The sequence below is a fragment of the Meles meles genome, chromosome 3 (assembly GCF_922984935.1).
Source record: "Meles meles chromosome 3, mMelMel3.1 paternal haplotype, whole genome shotgun sequence".
Taxonomy (NCBI): Eukaryota; Metazoa; Chordata; class Mammalia; order Carnivora; family Mustelidae; genus Meles; species Meles meles.
In genome coordinates this window covers 79,961,655-79,980,540 of record NC_060068.1, presented here as the reverse complement: position 1 = coordinate 79,980,540, position 18,886 = coordinate 79,961,655, and the positions used below count along the sequence as shown (strand labels likewise).

The following is an 18,886-nucleotide window of genomic DNA, read 5'->3' as shown; positions in this document are numbered from 1 at the left end:
ACGATGAGCACAGGGGGAGGGGGAGGGAGAATTTCAGCAAAGGTGATTAAGGAATGGTAGCAAAACAGAAGGAAAACTAGGAAGCTATTATTCTAGCAAAGATAATAATATTTAAAAAATGCTTCAAGGAGAGTGGTTACTTGTGGCAAATCCTATTGAAGTTATGTGAGATGAGGACAAAAATGTGAAAATAATGTCACTGATGCTTTTAACAAGGGTTAGGGAACATAATCCATTCGAACAGGAAGGAAGGTAGTACAGGTACAGATGCAGATAAGTTGAAAGATTTTGTGGTAGGAAAAGGCAAAGCTCCCAATAGCTTCTATTTTCTGAAGGAATTATGAACAAGTGTCAGCCAAGAGTGACTATTCAATAAATGCTCTGATGGGAATAAATAAGATGTTATGGGAGAACAGAGGAGGGATATCTATCTCAGTGTTGAGGCAGAAGGTATGGGATGTTTAAAAGATAAAGAGAAATTTATAAAGAAAGGGTAGGTAGGAGAAGCAGGAAGAGCATCTCATACACATGTAGTATGTCAGAGGCAAAGGAAAGAGCATGTGCAGAAAACAAAAAGGCAGGACCTAAGGGTCCAGGGAGGGAACAGCAAGAGATAAGGTTGGATAAGCAGGTATTAAAAAGGAGACTGAAATTTGTCATGAGGATAATCAGAAGAAGCCACTGAAAGTATAATATATATACTTATTTTGGCGGTCTTCTCATCAGTTTGGGGAAAGTATCTGTAAATTTAATATAGAAGCACATTTAACGTAAGGTTAGGCTATTTATATATTAAGTATTCTTGAGTTTATTTTTTGTAGTAATCTCTACGAACTATGTGGGGCTAAAACTCAGAACCCTGAGATCAAAACCTCATATTCTTCTGACTAAGCCAGACAGGTGCCCTCATTTTTTATATTTAATACTTAAAATGGAGAGGCAGGATAACTTAATGGATAAGAGTACAAATTTTAGACCCAGAACTCCTTCATTCAAACCCTAGCTATACTGCTTGGTGGTTATGTGACTTAGGCAAACTATGTAACCTGTATTTCTGTATTTTTAAATGGATGTTTTAATAGTAAAGAAGAAAATAACAGCACCTTCTCAAAGGGCTGTTAATGTATTAGTTAACATGGTATTCTGTAAATGTTAGCTATTATTATTAAAGATACAATTTACCTGCTTTTTAATGGCATAATTTTCACCATCTTCAGCTTTCATTTTTTCAATTTTTTCTTCTTGTTGTTTTGCTTCTTTTTCATACATCATTTTTTCTTTGACCAATCTATAAATAAACCAAAAATGGTTCCAAGAATTAACTTTCTCTCTAGCAAAAAGAACATGGGAAACAAAGAAAATGTAAATATAAAACATATTTAAAATACCAAAGTATGTGTGTGGCTGGTGAGGAGGAGAGGAGGAAAAAAAAATAGCCATAGATATAAGTCTAATCCTCAGGTCCTTAAATCCTCTGTCTAAATAAAGTGCAATCTTCAAAGCATGAAATTCTTAAATTTTTAATTTAAAACATGTTCCGCGATAATATTTGTATTTACAATGTAAAAACACTCAAAATTATTATGTACTAACATCTGTCTTGCCTTTTAATTCATATGTATTTTCCAAACTTCTACCCATGTATTTGGAACATAATGGGAAAAAGCTCAGCTCACTGGAAAAAAAAAAATCAGTATATTGCATGCCAAATCCAAAACAAGGAAGGATAACATTATTTTCGAAAGCAAAACTGTTTAACAAATATTTACTATTCAATTAATTTTATGCCGGACCTTCCTTGTGTGAGGGACTGGGGTACATAATTAGGGACAAACAGTGGAAACATTTATTTACTAAAACAAGAAAAGGTATTGGTAAAGATCAGAGAGATTTTCAACAATAAACTGGAAGACAGAAATACAAAGTTCTACTGATTATTTCTCATATAACCAAAGTGCAATTGATCATAATAACTCAATCCCCTCTAATCCTGGTTTATCAAAGTTTTAATATAAAACAAAAATGTAGTTCAAGAAAATACTAACACTCTGATATAAACAATATCTAAAAAGCAGAATAAAAAGCTTTCAGAGTCCATATGTATTAAAAGAAGCTTTCTCCATCTGGCCACTTCCTAATTTCTAGAACTGTTGCTGAGGGCGCCTGGGTGGCTCAGTGGGTTAAGCCGCTGCCTTCGGCTCAGGTCATGATCTCGGGGTCCTGGGATCGAGTCCCGCATCGGGCTCTCTGCTCGGCGGAGAGCCTGCTTCCCTTCCTCTCTCTCTGCCTGTCTCTCTTGTGATTTCTCTCTATCAAATAAATAAATAAAATCTTTAAAAAAAATCATTATTAGAGAATGGCTTTTGTCTAATCATTTAAAATGAAGATTTTTAAGTTTATTTCAAAACATTAAAAAAAAAAAAAAGACTTTATTTTAGATACAGAAAGAGTGTGTGCATGCCAAGGGAGGAACAAAGGGGAAAGACTCAAGCACCACGCAGGCAGTGAATATAAACAAATAACAGAGGATACTCAAGAAACAATAAGGGAAATAACAGTACTTGGGAAAGTACTATTTCTGGTTATCTAAGGAGAAGTGCCCTAATGATCTGGGGTACAGAGGTCAGCTGAGAGTTAAATTTTTCTTCGAGCTTTTACATTTGAGTTTATTCTTAATTTGACTTTTAAAACATTCCTATAGCTAAATATTAATACAAAAAAACCCAATAGCCACGTAGTGAATTATGATTACAGCCCTTCCCCATTCCTACCACATATAAAATGATAATAGTCAGTGTTATTCACTGGCCTCATTACGAGGTCTGACAACGAATACCACCTCTATGATGATGTTCATCATCCTCATATGCTTCTCCATTGTAATGGTGCCATCTTTCCTGATTTGGATCAAAGTCTTACCAGTCTTTTCAATTTTGAATAATTTTAAAGTTCACTAGTTATTCCTTTAGCAATATTTTCTAAATTTTCTGGAATAAAGCAAAATTCAATTAGAAAGACAACAAAAATGTATCTAATAGTTGTAATTCTCTAAACATTGCTCTCTAAAAAAAATAAGTCATAACATATTTTAAAGGCATAATTAACTGAAAATATTTTTCTTTCTTTATTTTAAAGATTTTATTTATTTATTTGACAGAGAGAGAGAGCACAAGTAGGCAGAGAGGCAGGAAGGGGGGAGGGGGAAGCAGGCTCCCTGCTGAGCAGAGAGCCCGCTGCAGGGCTCGATCCCAGGACCCTGAGATCATGACCTGAGCTGAAGGCAGAGGCTTTACCCACTGAGCCACCCAGGCGCCCCCTGAAAATATTTTCTATTAGTGTTTCAAACCCATACCCATAGAGAAACAGCAATTTCAAAATCTGGTCACTTTCAGTACTTAGACAAATACATGAGAGGAAATTACAAAAATAAGAGCAATAGAAAAGGACAGACATAAGAAGGACAAAGGAGAAACTTGACAATGACAATCATTAGGGAAGTGATAAGTAACTTAAGACTTTTAACTATATAAGTATGGCATTAACATAATTTTAAAATATGTAGTCTGATGTTTTCCAAACTACTCCTTGGTATCCACGTGGTCAAATATGCTTAAAAAAACACTACTTGCTAGGGCACTTGGGTGGCTCAGTCAATTAAGTATCTGACTCTTGATTTTGGCTTAGGTCTTGATCTCAGGGTTGTGAGATTGAGCTCTGCATGGGGCTCTGTGCTGGCAAGGAGCCTGCTTAAGGTTCTCTCTCTCCTCTCTATGCCCCTCCCCACCAAAAACAAACAAACAAAAAACCCCAAAGAATATGTATTCTTGTATTAGGATTATTCAAAGCAGCATTACGTATAAGAGGCCAAATGTGAAAACAACTCAAAAGTTCATCAAATGGTGGACAAATAAAATATGATATACCCATACAATAGAGTAGTATTAAGCAACAAAAAGAAATGAAGTACTGATTAACGCTACAACATGGATGAAAACATAGTGCTAAGTGAAAGAACCAGAGAGGAAAAGTCCAAAATGGCAGAACAATAGGAGACCCTGGTTTCAACTGGTCTCAGGAATCATTCAGAACACCCATGAACTCAACCAGAGATCTAAGAAAATAATAGCTGCAAGTCTACAAATAGAAAAGCAACCACTTTCTCTATAGTAGAAGGTACGGAGAAGTGAGTATGAGGCAGTATATGGGAAGATAAACTGCAGGGGGAGGGAGCCTAGGTAAGCCGGCTACTGAAAATCACAACTTTTAGAAGTCTGCTCTGGTGAGGAACATCCCTGCCTGAAAGGTGCTCAGGTGGCAAAGCAGGCAGAATCCTAGGTGGGGCAGTGTGATCTCAGGATCCCCAGGGTCACAGAAAGACCAGGGGTGCCTGAGTGTGACAGAGTTTCCAGGCATCGGAGCAGGGAAGCTGGCTGCAATCAACAAGCCCAGGAGCGGGATCTCAGGTCTAAGGTGCCATAAACTGTGCACCCCGGGACGGGCAGGGGACTACTTTCTGAGAAGGGGCCCAGCAAGTGGCAGAACTAGCGAGACCCCTCTTCCTACCCTGCCAGAGGAGAGCCACAAGTATATACTACAGGAGCCTTCAGAGTTTGGGGACTCAAAATGGGGGTCCCATGCCTGAAATACAAACACTCAGTAGCAGGCTGGGAGAGCACAGAGAGCAGAGACCAGGCAGACAGGAGTGACTGACTGTTTTCCCCTGAGAGCACTGAGGAATGGGGCCCCAAGCTCTTGGCTCCAGGGCTGGAGACTGGGAGGCCATCATTTTCATTCTCATTCTCGAAAGTGGTGTGGAAAGCCTTCAGGGAAAAAAAGCCACATACAGCAATCCAGGAGATCACTTAGCCTGGGTCCCTGGCAAGAGCAATGCAATTCCTCCTGGAGCAAAGACACTTGAGAATCAATGCAACAGACCTCTCCTCCAGAAGATCAGCAAGAACATCCAACCAAGACCAAGTTGGCCAAGTAATGAGAATTGTACAACTCCAGTGCTGGGGAATACAGCATCTAAAATTTAACATTTTCTCCCCCCATGATTCTTTAGCCTCTCAATTACGCCCCCCCCCCCCTTTACAACCAATTTCTTGTTTTATCAACTTTTAAAAAACCTTTTTTTTAAATTTTCATTTTTATAGTTATATTCCATTCTTTCATTGTATTTAATTTTGTTATTGTGAATATATGGATAAAGAAGATGCGGTGTATGCATGCACGGGCGCACGCACACACACACACACACACGAATATTATGCAGCCATCAAAAATATGAAATCTTGACATTTGCAAAGATGTGAATGGAACTAGAGTGTATTATGCTAAGCATAGTAAGCCAGAGAAAGACAATTATATTATCTCACCAATACTGGAATTTAATATAATTTAAGAAACAAAACAGAGGATCATTGTGGAAAAGAAGAAAAAAAAAAAAACCAAGATGAAACCAGAGAGGGAGACAAACCAGAAACTCTTAATCATAGGAAACAAATAGAGGGCTGGTGGAGGGGAGATGGGTGGAAGGATGGGGTAACTGGGTGATGGACATTAAGGAGGGCATATGATGAAATGAGCACTGGATATTATGTAAGACTTAAGAATCATAGGCCTTCTGAAACCAATAATACATTATATACTAACCGAATTTAAATAAAAATGTTTTAAAAAAGAATAAAAAACAAAAACAGAGTTGTTACATTAAACAACTAGGAGACTTAATTCAACTAATATTTAGTCTTGATTTATGTGGGTCTTGATTTCTCTTGGATGTTTTTCATCAGGGAACACTGGGGCTTCTTTCCCTCTAGACACAGCTACGTGGTGGCTACTACTTTTTTTCAGAGGAGGCATGTGCTGTTCATTTTGAGCCAATTCGCATAACTTCCTGTTTCCCAAACATTCAGGCCTTATACTTGGTTCCTGTAAGCAAATGAGTTTGAATCTTCGCTGGAGTGACCTGCGTATCATCAACACAACAGTGTTATTACTGTTGATTTTTATTCAGGATATCAAGGATACTCAGAAGCCATTGGGATTAGCAATGACATTTTCACTATTCTTTTTTTTCTTTTTTTAAACATTTTATTTATTTGAGAGCGAGCGAGCAAGCACACATGTGGGGTGGGGTTGCGGGTGCGGGGAGATAGAGAAGCAGACTCCTCGCTGAGCAGGGAGCCACACACCCACACACTGGGCGTGATCCAAGGACCCTGAGATCATGACCTGAGCAGAAGGCATATGCTTAATTGACTGAGCGACCCAGGCACCACTACATTTTCATTATTCCTAAAACCTAGGAGGTTACTAACTCTCCTAGTAAATGAAAGTAGTGGAGATTGAATGGGTAACCAAAAGAGGCATCCTGTAATTAGCATCCTGTAATTAAAAGTCTTACAACAAGGGTTCACAAACCATGGCCAATCAATGATATTTTGCTTGCCATTTGTTTTTGTGTAACTTGAGAGCTATGGATAATTTTATGTGATTTAAATAATATTTTTAATACTAAACTTATTTTTTAAATGGCTAATAAATTTTAAAAATATTTTGTACCCTGTAAAAATCACATGGAATTCAAATTTCTGTGTCCAGCCACACTTGTTCATCTATATATCATCTCTGATTAGTTTTCATGCAGTGATAGCAAATGAGTAGCTGTGATAGAAATGTATGGCTCAAACAGCCTAAAATATATACTAACTGTTCTTTTACAAAAAGCATTACTGACCCCTGACTTAGAAGACCTCTATTCTATCCAACTCCTCTTAACCACCTTAGTGTTTATCACATTATACTGAAATAAGAAAACTGTGATTCTGGAGAAAGTATGCAATGAAAGAGATGGATTCCATGCCCAGACCCACAAATAATTTTGGTTGGTAATCCAAGTCATCCTATTCCATTGCACCTGTCTACAGAAAATAGTAATAACCCCAGCAAAATTAAAGAGACTCTTAACTACATGCCACATCTGATTAAGTAAAGGTGCTGAGTATTTGCATGGCTACTGGCATATCAAAACAACCAAAAGTAAAGTTTTTGTTTAAAAAGGCCTTTTTTTGTGAAAAGGCTCAGGAAGCAAGTTATTGAACAGCACATGTACTGCCCTGGAAAAAGAAAAAAAAAAAACATAGTGAGAACCCAGTAATATAAAATTATAGTGAATAAAATGCTAGGGGACAAGATGCAGTAGGAGAAGTTAACTGTACAAATCAATGTATTAATGACAAGTCACATGACATGAAAGAGATTTTACAGAGAAATATATACAACTTCAACTTCACCAGATATTATCAAATTGCTTTCCAAAATGGTTTTTATCAACTGATACCCAACCTGCACTGTACAAAATTTCCTAGTGCTCCTTGGCATCCTCATAAACAACTGGAATTGTCAGAATTATTAAATTTCTGAAAATATATCATAGTTTGAAGTATTAATTTCTCTGATAACTCATAAAGTTATTTATGTTTATTAAAATAGTAGTTGCTAGGGACCCCTGGGTGGCTCAGTCAGTTAAGCGGCTGCCTTCGACTCAGGTCATGATCCCAGGGTCCTGGAATCGAGTCTCACATCAGGCTCCTTGCTTGGCAGGGAGCCACACTACTTCTCTCTCTCATTCTGCCTGCTTGTGCTGTCTCTCTGTCAAATAAATAAATAAAATCTTTAAAAAGAAACAGTAGTTATGGATAAGTATTTGCTAAATCATTGAATGAGTATCTTCCAGTGAATTTGGTTCTTTTCCCTTCTTTTAGGGAAGGCTAAGATTTAGTAGGAAAGTTTAATTCAATTAATTATATAAAATCATAGTTTTAAAATTTTTACGAAAATATTTTTCCTGTGACATACATATATTTATATGTTCCTAGAAATATGTGAAAAATTATAAAAACAATAATTAAACAAATTCATAATTTCATTGCTTAATTATTGACCCAAAATGCGCATAATTTCGAAATCCAAAAAAGGTTTAAAAAAAAAAGGAAACTTTAAAATTAAATTTGGCATAATTTGATTTAGCAGCAAAATGTAACCTCCACTGACATAAAATTATAAACTTTATGTATCCTAGTTAATGTGAATAATCACGTTTCACTGCAGAAATATATGTTTGATTATAGAGTACTTCTCCAGATATTATGAAAACATAAACTTATGTTCTAAAATCTAAAAAATTTGGAATTCAGGAATACGTATTGGCCCAATGGTTTCATATATGGGAATATGGACCTGTATTAACATTTTTAATATTTTCCACTAGTCTTTTTCTTTAAGCACGTGTGAAAATTTATGTGTGTGTAGACACAAATAACTGGGATAATACATCATTTTCTTTCTGTCTTTTTTACTGAAGTATAGTTGACATACACTGTTACACTACTTTCAGGTACACAACATAATGATTCAACACATTTACATTTTATGCTATGCTCAATGTATCATTTTCAGTATTACTGAACATTCTTTGAAAAATACAGCTGTTAATAGTCACAAAGCATTTCACAGTACCAGTATGAGAGTTTAATAAATTATTACCTTATTGCACATTTAGGCAATTCACATATTATAAATAATACTGTAACAAACATCTCTACTCATACATTTTATGGATGTGTAATATTTTATTACATAATATTTAAAATATATAGTGTCTGATAAGAAATTAGAGCAAGTCCTCTTCCAATAAGCCAGTGATCATTTACTGATGAATATTTCCTTTTCCTACTGATGTGATAAGCCACCACTGCCATTCATTATTATTAGTAATAAACAAAATACAAATATTAAATTAATCTATCCTATTATAGCCTATGGTATTTCATTTTAGTCAAAGAAAATGGTATGCCAGATTTCACCATTTATTATAAACATATCAAACTTCAAAGAGATATAAAATTAAAAAGAGAAAAATGTGGAAAATGGCACATGAAGGGAAAAGAAATTTGACAATCAATAGTTGTTGATAGTACAGAAAAAAAAGAGGGTAAGAATTTTTTTTTTTAAGAATATAATTTCCCAGAGCTGGAAAAAAAACAATAATCTTAAAGAACTTCCTACGTACTAACTAGAATCAATGAAAAAACCCACATCTATATACAATGCTGAAAATTTCCAGAGATCCAAGGGAATGAAAGCTTTCTTTTTAAAGATTTTATTAATTCATTTGAGAGATAGCACAAATGGGGGAACAGCAGAGGGAGGAGGAGAAGCGGGCTTCCTGGGGGGCTTGATCTCAGGACCCTAGGATCATCACCTGAGTCAAAGGCAGATGCTTTACTGACAAGCCACCCAGGTACCCCTGAAAATGAAAGCTCTGAAAGGGAGAACAGGTCACCCATAAAAGGAAAAAGAAAAAAAAGAGAGAGACTGACGTTACATTTTGCATTAGTAACACTAGATACCAGAAGACAATGGAACAATCCCTTAAAAGTTCTAAGAGAAAATGATTTATAACTTGGATTTGTAATTGTTAATAGTGAGGGAAACATTAACTAACTCATTCAGTGATTATTTACTGAGGGGCTATTATGTGCAGGCATAATTTTATATCATAAGGATGTAGCATGAACAAAATTACATAAATCTCTGCTGTATAGCACTTTTTATTGGGGAAATAGAATAAACAAACAAAATACATAGCATGTTAGCATGTGTTAAGTACATTAAGAGAAAAACCACTGAAGAAGGACTGATAACACATAGGATTTGCAATTTAAAATATGGCGGTCAAGGAAGGCCTCTTTGAGAAGAGGATGTGTGAGTTAAGATCTGAAGGAGACACTAAGTCATATGGATAACTGATGAAATAAGTCACAGGCCAGGGGAATATTTTTTAGTTCTATAAAAGTGCAAAAGTTTCTGCAATTCCCTCTTTCTGAGAAATCTGCTTAAGAATGTACTCCAGCAAACTGAAGATGAAAATCAAGAAAAAAATAATGGTTAATATAAATACAATGGTCTAATGAAGAAGAAAAAAAATCCCAGGCTTAAAACTGTGCCATAGGCTTGGCCTAGAATCTTAATGTGGACTCTTACAAGAGTATCTTTAAGAAGAATAATGGAATAGATTTTAAGAACAGATACAATGAGTGGAAGATAAATGGAAGATAAAAAATAAACATCTTTTTCCATCCCCCTGAATTAAGGGGAAAATAAAAAAGACAACTGGAAATTCCAGGAAAAGCACCCTCCACCTCCAGAGTTACAGTTGTACTATGAAGCAATTAATGAAAAAGAAAATTCATTTAACTTAGTTTTTTAAGAATAATCTCCTTTGGGTAGCCTAGCATCCACTGAAAAATAAACATAATCCTATGCTATATACCATATTTAAAATAATATATAATCTATTCATTTTCAACTGTCAGAAAAGAATTATGAGCAAAATACATCTTTCCCAACTTATTTGAAATATTTGTGGTTTTAATGTTTGTTTAAAGTACGCCTACCTATTTCTCATAGAAACCATGATATAAGTGATGGCTAAGTTGACCCCTGGTCAGCCAATGAAATCTGAGCATTTCATTAAAGTTATATCAACACCTGCATAATCAATTTCCTGTATTAAATCCCTGTTTTAAATTCGTAGCATGACTTCCTTTATCCTGATTGGTATCATTCACCCCTACTGACATAGCTGGTAACAATCTCTTCTGCCTCTGAAGAAACAAACAATACTTTTGAGATGTTCATCATATGAAAGATAAGGAAGAAAAGAAACTTTTTTGAGGGCCTAATATGAACAGAGCTTTAAGTACTTTATTGCATTAAATACTTACAGGCCGATTTAAGTATCATTCCCATTTTACAGTCCCTTGTTAATTATCCCTCCCACAATGTTTTCGGAAGTCTTTATATTTAGGGACATCTGGGTGGCTCAGTTGGTTAAGCATCTGCCTTCAGCTCAGGTCCTGATCCCAGGGTCCTGGGACTGAGTTCTGCATTGGGCTCCCTGTTCTCCCTCTGCCTGCTGTTCCCCCTGCTTGTGCACGCTCTTTCTGACAAATAAATAAAATCTTAAAAAAAAAAAAGTCTTTATATTTAAATAGAACTGAAGAAGGATCAATATTCCAGAAATGAGTACAATATAAGCTGTATTACTTCATGAAACTCTCATCAAAAATGAAATAATAATCAAAATTATGCTGAAAACAGAGAGCAGCACTTAAAGAAGGTAGGCTGGATGAATGACTTTTGATGTTTATGCATTTCAACAGCCATCATCAAATTTGCTTCCCCCAAAACTAGACCTATGGTAAAGTTCAACAATTAAAACTCAAGAAGAGATAGTTACAATACTGACATCCCAAAAACATAATATATAATAGATTTAGGCAAAAGCTTCAATCATTCAAGGTAAGTTAAAATTAAAAGATGAAAATAAAAGCAGTTAACACATAGTGATCATTTACTATGGGCCAAATACTAGGTCAAAGCATGCTGCATGCATTATGACATTTAATCCTCAAAACAACCCTATAAAATAGGTACCATTATTATTCCCACTTTCGTAGTAACTGAAATTCATATGCTTGTGTAAGTTCTCATAGCTGCTGAGTGTCAAAGAACTGCTTTATTCCATAGTTACTACTCTTAGCTACTACTGATGTACTTACTTTTTAAAATAATTATTAAACATTTGAACACACTTAAAAAAAAAACATTAAAATGGGCTCAACTGCAACAGCCATTACTGATTCCCTACCCAACAGCCACTTCTTACTTGCTCACAGAATTTTATGATCATCCAAGCAGCGAGGTCCTTCAAAGAAAGAAGCCACCCCTGCCAAGTGGTAGCTTAGGCATGTATAAGTGACCCAATTGTGGCCAAAGCTACAAAAGGGCTATTCATGGTGGGGGGCGGGGTTTCTGAGAAGGTTACTGTTCTTTGCAAATGCAATATAAGCAGATATAATTCCATTTTCTCACCTGTGACATCTGCCACTTGTGGCAGGTACCATGGGATCACGAGGATCCAGCCTAAAAGGACAGATCATTCTGTGATATCAGAGAACTTGAATTTTTGATGATGGTATCAATCTACTCAGTTAACTAACTCTTACCTCTAGACTGTTTATTGTATGAGATGTGATGAACATCCGTACTGTTTAACCCACATACAGCTTGATTTTCTGTTACTCTGAAGTTAAAGCATCTGAAGTCAAAGAGTCATTAAAAGCAGAAGTCTGTTGGGGCGCCTGGGTGGCTCAGTGGTTTAAGCCGCTGCCTTCGGCTCAGGTCATGATCTCAGGGTCCTGGGATCGAGTCCCACATCGAGCTCTCTCTCTCTCTGCCTGCCTCTCTGTCTACTTGTGATCTCTCTCTGTCAAATGAATAAATAAAATCTTAAAAAAAAAAAAAAGCAGAAGTCTGTTCTGCAATTATGAAATAACGCTTTCTTACTCATTCATTCTGAACTGCTAAATCACTCAGAAATTGAGATACCTCATCTTTTTCTTCCCATTTACAAATACACATGAAAAAGTTAAAGAGGAAAGGACCTACATAATACCCAATTTTATATCTCCTACAGTTTTAACAAATACTCTATATAAATTTTGTGCAAAAGTCTCTATTTCTCACTTAAAACTATACCTGTGTATGGGATGCCTGGGTGGCTTAGTCAGTCAAGCACTGCCTTTGACTCAGGTGGTGATCCCAGGGTTCTGGCATTGAGTCCCGCATGGGGCTCCTTGCTCAGCGGGGAACCTACTTCTCCCCGTGTCTGCTACTCCTCTTTCTTTCTGACAAATAAATAAATAAGATCTTAAAAAAAAAACAAAACAAACAAAAAACGAAACCAGTGTAAAACTTTAAACATTTGTGCTTCTTTTTAAATAACCATGGTGGTCACAGAGGCTAATATCCATAATAAATTCAATCTTCTATCTATACTTCCAATTTACAAAGTACTTCTTTAACTTACAAAACATTGGATGTTAAATATTAAATAGTATAATATAAATGCCCTTACACTGTAACTTACAGGAGAGTGGGTATTAGGTAGTTCAACATTAATTAAAAGTCTATAAACTACTCTGGGGTAAGCCATTTAATGGTGCTACAAAGGAAACAATATGGCATCAAGTAAACTGTATGTACTTATAAATTAGGAGCTCAACAGCTTCTTGTTAAATGGATTTAAAATTTGTATCATTCCCACTGAAGAGGAAAAAAAAAATTCAAGATTAGAAACAGTTATATACATGACTTAGCAAATAAAGTAGGCCGCAAGTTTTACACCAGGAGAAAGCAGTCACAAAAATCAAAGTAAAAGACTATTTAGAGTTAATTTTAAGCTTTTAAAGACTAAGAGTATAGTAATGAGATACCAGGTACACAGAAGAAATACAGAAGTATACAGGGACAAAAACAGCAAAAAAGATGAAGGGAATAAAAATCTACTCATTTGGGGAAAATGCAAGTGGACTGCAAATTTGAGCCTTAGCCCCTGAATTAAGAATTCTCACTAGTGCCTTAGAAAGAAAGAACTGAAGGCTGACATCAGAATCTGATGATTTAATACTTATGGTCTATACAGTAAAATGTACGTACTAAAAATCTGGTTGAGTTTTAGTGATTCTTTACTAACTCTTTAGCGTTCAATGTGAAGTCCCAAGTCAGATTTCCCCAAATTTCAACTAATAGCCAAAATTTTGGGGACTAGCAAAACTGAGGAAGAACATGATACAGTACTGTCTTAAAATAGATAAAACAAAAATGTGCTACACACAAACATACATCAGATGAGATGGAGCTGGAGCTCTTTCTTAGCAAAATACCTTCTCTCACCCTTATCCTCTCTCCCCACCTTACTTATTCTTTGTAAACTCAAATGTCCTTGTCTTCTGGAAGGACCACACTAACCTCTTCCTTACCACTCTCAAGCTGCTACTGTAAATTCTTCCTACTAATCTTTTTTCTTCTGATTAATCTTCAAAGCATATAGGATTTATCAAAATAGGTCAAAATTTTGTCTAGTTCTGAGCACCCTGCTCAGTGGGGAGTCTGCTTCTCCCTCCCCCACTGCCCCCCCTCCCTCGCTTGTGCTCTCTCAAATAAATAAAATCTTAAAAACTTTGGGGGGGGGTCTAGTTCTACACTTGATAGTTGATGCCCACATGATTGAAAAGGTGTCTCCTCTCAGCACCTATCAGAGTGTGTGCCTCACATACCTGAGTGAACTCAATTATCCTGAGACGTAAGCAGGGCAAATGGGAAACTGATTCGAGGAGGTAAAATGAGTTAGCTAATGTCAGCTGGCCAGGCGATGGTTGAAATTAGGATTTGAAATCATGACTTCTAACTTCAAGTGTCAATACTAACACAATGATACTGCCTTATGTTTGAAGTAAATATAGCAATTTTCAAAATTTAAGTATCTTTTATCTGTTCCCAAAGTAAAATTATTCCACGGTTCAAAATGTGAATAGCACAGAAGAGTACAAAGTGAAAAGGCAACCTGCCATCCACAGTCTACCCTCAGTGGCTCAGTTTCCATCACTGGAAGCAACAAGTTATCAATTTCTTGTATATCTAAATGAAAGAAATTAAATGATTAAATTATAGTATTTGTTACCTTATCATCTCCCAGTAACCTTCAATTAATCTCCTAAACTCGATGTTTCAAGTTACAGTCACTGTTCAAATATAATGCATGCTTTAATAAATTTGATAAATATGACAGGGCATTCCGTAAACAGCTTAAGATGATTCATGACAAATACAAAACCAATTTCACTATTTTCTATGCAATATTATGACTCTCGGGGACTAATAAACTTATCTTGGGATTAATCAATAAACAAAATTGTAAAATTAATTATTTCAGTAATCCCCTAAACTGTCCCTTAAAGGTTTTGAGATAACCACTGATATTGAAAAGTATATACTAATGAAAGGGCTAAAGGTACTGTGAACAGCTTCTGCTTGAGTTTGTATGAAAAAGCAACAGCACTTCCCACTGCTGCTTCATCTCCATACAAAAACCCTCCAACAAGTTTTAATTATCACCTAAAAATCACAAATCTCTCTGTACATTTACTTTTTATCTTCTGTCCAAGCCCACATCTCGGTCTTAATAACATCTCCATTTGTTAGACATCCCACCAGCAACTAAGTGAACTAGTTTGAAAAGTGAGCTCATCATTATCCCACTCTAAAATGATGCCCTTTTCCCCAACTTGAGTTATCAACATCGGAATCATACAAGTACTAGATAAAGTAGTCCTGGCTTGCAAGCTCGGTATGAGCCAGAGTGTGATGCAGCTACAAACCAAACCAAACCCAACCCAACCCAGCCAATTCAATCTTAGATGCACTAAAACAAGTAAACTGAAAACATGGTAGCTAAACAGTACTATATTGGAAGGATGGCATCTGTACCATTATTATTCATAATTTACTTCTAAATTTGTTATACATAACTTAGATCTAAAAGGGATTTGAGACAGCATCTAAAAGAGGACCCCAACAAATTATAGTATTAAAAGGAATACCCAACACCATAATTCTGTTCTGTGAAACAGCTCAGTTTGCCTAAAACATTCAGATAGATGATGAAGTATATAGTTAGTTCAAATTAATGTTATCAAAACTAAAATAAGCAAGGAAAATATCATTTAATGAAAATGACTTTAGCTGACTCATTACAGTCACTTCTCATAAATAATGGTAACATTAGAATACTTGAATTTTATCAAATTATAAAATAAGCCCAATGTAATGACATTTTACTACAGAAATCACTCTTGTGAGATTGAGCCCCTCTTCGAGCTCTGTGCTGGGCATGGAGCCTGCTTTTAAGATTCTCCCTTTAGGGGCGCCTGGGTGGCTCAGTGGATTAAGCCGCTGCCTTCGGCTCAGGTCATGATCTCAGGGTCCTAGGATCGAGCCCTGCATCGGGCTCTCTGCTCCGCGGGGGGCCTGCTTCCTCCTCTCTCTCTGCCTGCCTCTCTGCCTACTTGTGATCTCTCTCTCTGTCAAATAAATAAATAAAATCTTTAAAAAAAATAAAAATAAAAAAATAAAAAGATTCTCCCTTTACCCTTCCCCCTTCCTCTCTAAAATAAATAAATAATAAATAAGTAAATAATGAAATTTTTTTTTAAATGCTGTATTTTCACAACTGGGGGCACACCACCTTAAGTTAGCTCTTACCCTATGAGCAATGCATTAGCATGTAATAACATAAAAGTCCTCTAACTTACCTCACAAAAACAGAATATACAATGAATTTTATGTCATTTTAAGAGCATCACAACTTTTTGCAAGTTGTTCTACACAGTCTTCCTGGATTATTTCAGAGGAGTTATTTGATAGAATCTTTCAGGATCTTGATTCTATGGATAGACTAGCATGATTATATATGGACATACCTGTAATAAACAACTTTCTCCAGTTAACCTAAAAAACCCAGGTAACAGCAGCAGCATTTGGGTTAAAGAAAGACATGGGGTGGGGCACCTGGCTGGCTCAGTCTGTAGAGCATGCAACGCTTGACCTCAGGGTTTAAGTTCAAGTCCCATGTTGGGTATAGAGATTACTTAAAAATAAAATCTTAAAAAAAAAAAAAAAAAAAGGACATGGGAGCTGGCTCAAATGTTTATATGTAGTGGGCAAATCTACCTTCTAATTCACCACATAAATATAACTAAACTACCAATTTTTCAAATGTGTCAACAATTGTTTCTCTCATAGAACACAAAGGAATGCTCCTCCAAGAGATGTTAAGAGATGTGGTCAAAAGAAAAAGATTTTTATGAATAAATCTTGGGAAATATTGCATAGTCTGTTCCACTCTTAAAAATTCACACAATGAAAGCTTTTGAATAATCCTACAAGGAAACATGTTAAACTCTACCTCATCCCCTCTCAGATTAAATTGAGCAAGCACTTTTTCAACTTACCTGTCAAGATCATGTTAACCACATTCCATACAACACCTACTTGGATCCAAAATGAGAGGCAGGTAATCAAAATTCTTACTATAATGTTTGACAAACTTCTAAGTTTCTGAAGTATATTTTTACCCTATATAAAATGCCAAAATATTGTATTCAAAATTTCCAATTATAGAACTTTACAAAATTTTGCATTAACTAACAATTTGATACAATTAATTTTTAAACTAAATCAATGTGGCAGCAATAATAGCTTAACTAATACCTATCTATGTTAGTGTAATTAATATTGAGTTAAGGACAATGAACTTTGTAACTATCCTATCTTTTAAATTTTTAATTTGCTTTTAAAAATCCACATTTTAATAGAAAAGTAGCTAGTCACATCATCTTGTGATATTACCAAGCAATATATTTAGTTTAAAAAAATCATACAGTAACATTATTATAAGTGACAATGTTTTAAAAAAAAATCAAGTCCAACTTTTCCCAATATAAGTTTATTTTTCTACCTTAGATATGGGAGCTGAATGGTAATAAATGCTCAGTGGTCTTTAGCCAAATTCCATAAAGAATGCAGGTTTTTTTTTTAAAGGAGAATTTTTTATTTTTAATACTTTATTTATTTATTTGACAGATGGAGATCACAAGTAGGCAGAGAGGCAGGCAGAGAGGGGGAAGCAGGCTCCCCGCTGAGCAGAGAGCTCAATGCGGGGCTCAATCCCAGGACCCTGAGATCATGACCTGAGCCAAAGGCAGAGGCTTTAACCCACTGAGTCACCCAGGTGCCCTTTAATGGAGAGTTTTAAAGAGAGCTGCAACAGAAAATATTATCTAAATAATCACTCCAAAATGGATGCTTTAACTAGAGTTTATGAACAAATCAGTACATAAAATTTTCATCCACAGATCCCTAAACATAAACAAATAATCACTAATTTAAATTTCTCAAATTGCACAAATCATATGGGTGACAGGGTAGCATTTTTATTACAGTAAAAAAGGTTCAATATCTAGCTTCAACACTCTGATAAATTAAACTTTTAATTTTCTAACAATATGATTTAACCTATTAGACTATTTTTTCTTCCTAATTCCTATAAAAAGAAAACTGAGAATGGCCTTTAATTAAAACAAAACAAAACAAACAGTCCCCAAAACATGTAGTCTATTTATCCGAAATTTCATTCTCTAGGAACTGCAAGGTCCTTTAGCCATTGTGCTTTGTACAACTTAAACCACTCATTTATTTTATATAGTAATAAGGAAATACTCTTAAGACAATATAGTAATAAATACTGCATATTTTAAAAAATCCGATGATATGCATGAAATTTAGACAATACTACTTAAGATTATAGAAAACAGTATGACATATGAGTGGGACAATATATGTGCTCATTCCATTCCAGGAGTTCATAAATACTTTCAAACAATTTTTCATGTTTCCAAACATTTTAAACAGCAGTTCAAATTTTCTAGTGTTAAAACAGTTGCACATATGATCTGAAAGGCCAGTAATTTCATTTTTAGATTAGGCAATAAATTTACCAAGCTATAATTTGCTTTTCTCAATTTATAAAAACAAATAGAGGGCTTTTTTGTATACAAAAATAAGATCTTTAACAGCAATCATACAATCGATTAATGAGCCAAATTTACTTTTATTGACGTGTATATAAAGACAGGCATTACTAGAATTAAGACATTTGGTTTTCAACTTACCACTTTTTCATTAAACTCTGTGTTTGTCATATACTCTTTTCAAAAACTGCATTAGGAAGGATGATCTAACCTCTCCAAATAGATATGAGACAAAATAACATCAACAGTAAGCATTTTAATCATATTTTCAAATCATTTAAATTAGTGGTAACGAAGCATCTGTAATTAAAATTCTATCACACCACATCAACACATTCCTATATATTTCATACAACTTTAAGATGAATTCAGTTTGACTATTAGTG

At 35.3% G+C, this 18,886-nt stretch overlaps 1 protein-coding gene across 1 annotated transcript in view; it reads right to left on the bottom strand.

The window, feature by feature from the left end:
- Positions 1–18,886, bottom strand: part of TBCA (tubulin folding cofactor A) — a 70,175-nt gene that overhangs the window by 15,329 nt on the left and 35,960 nt on the right. Inside the window, exon 2 of the mRNA XM_046000588.1 lies at positions 1,183–1,288. Within this exon, the coding sequence (XP_045856544.1) occupies positions 1,183–1,288 (106 nt within the window). The remainder of the gene's footprint in view (positions 1–1,182; positions 1,289–18,886) is intronic.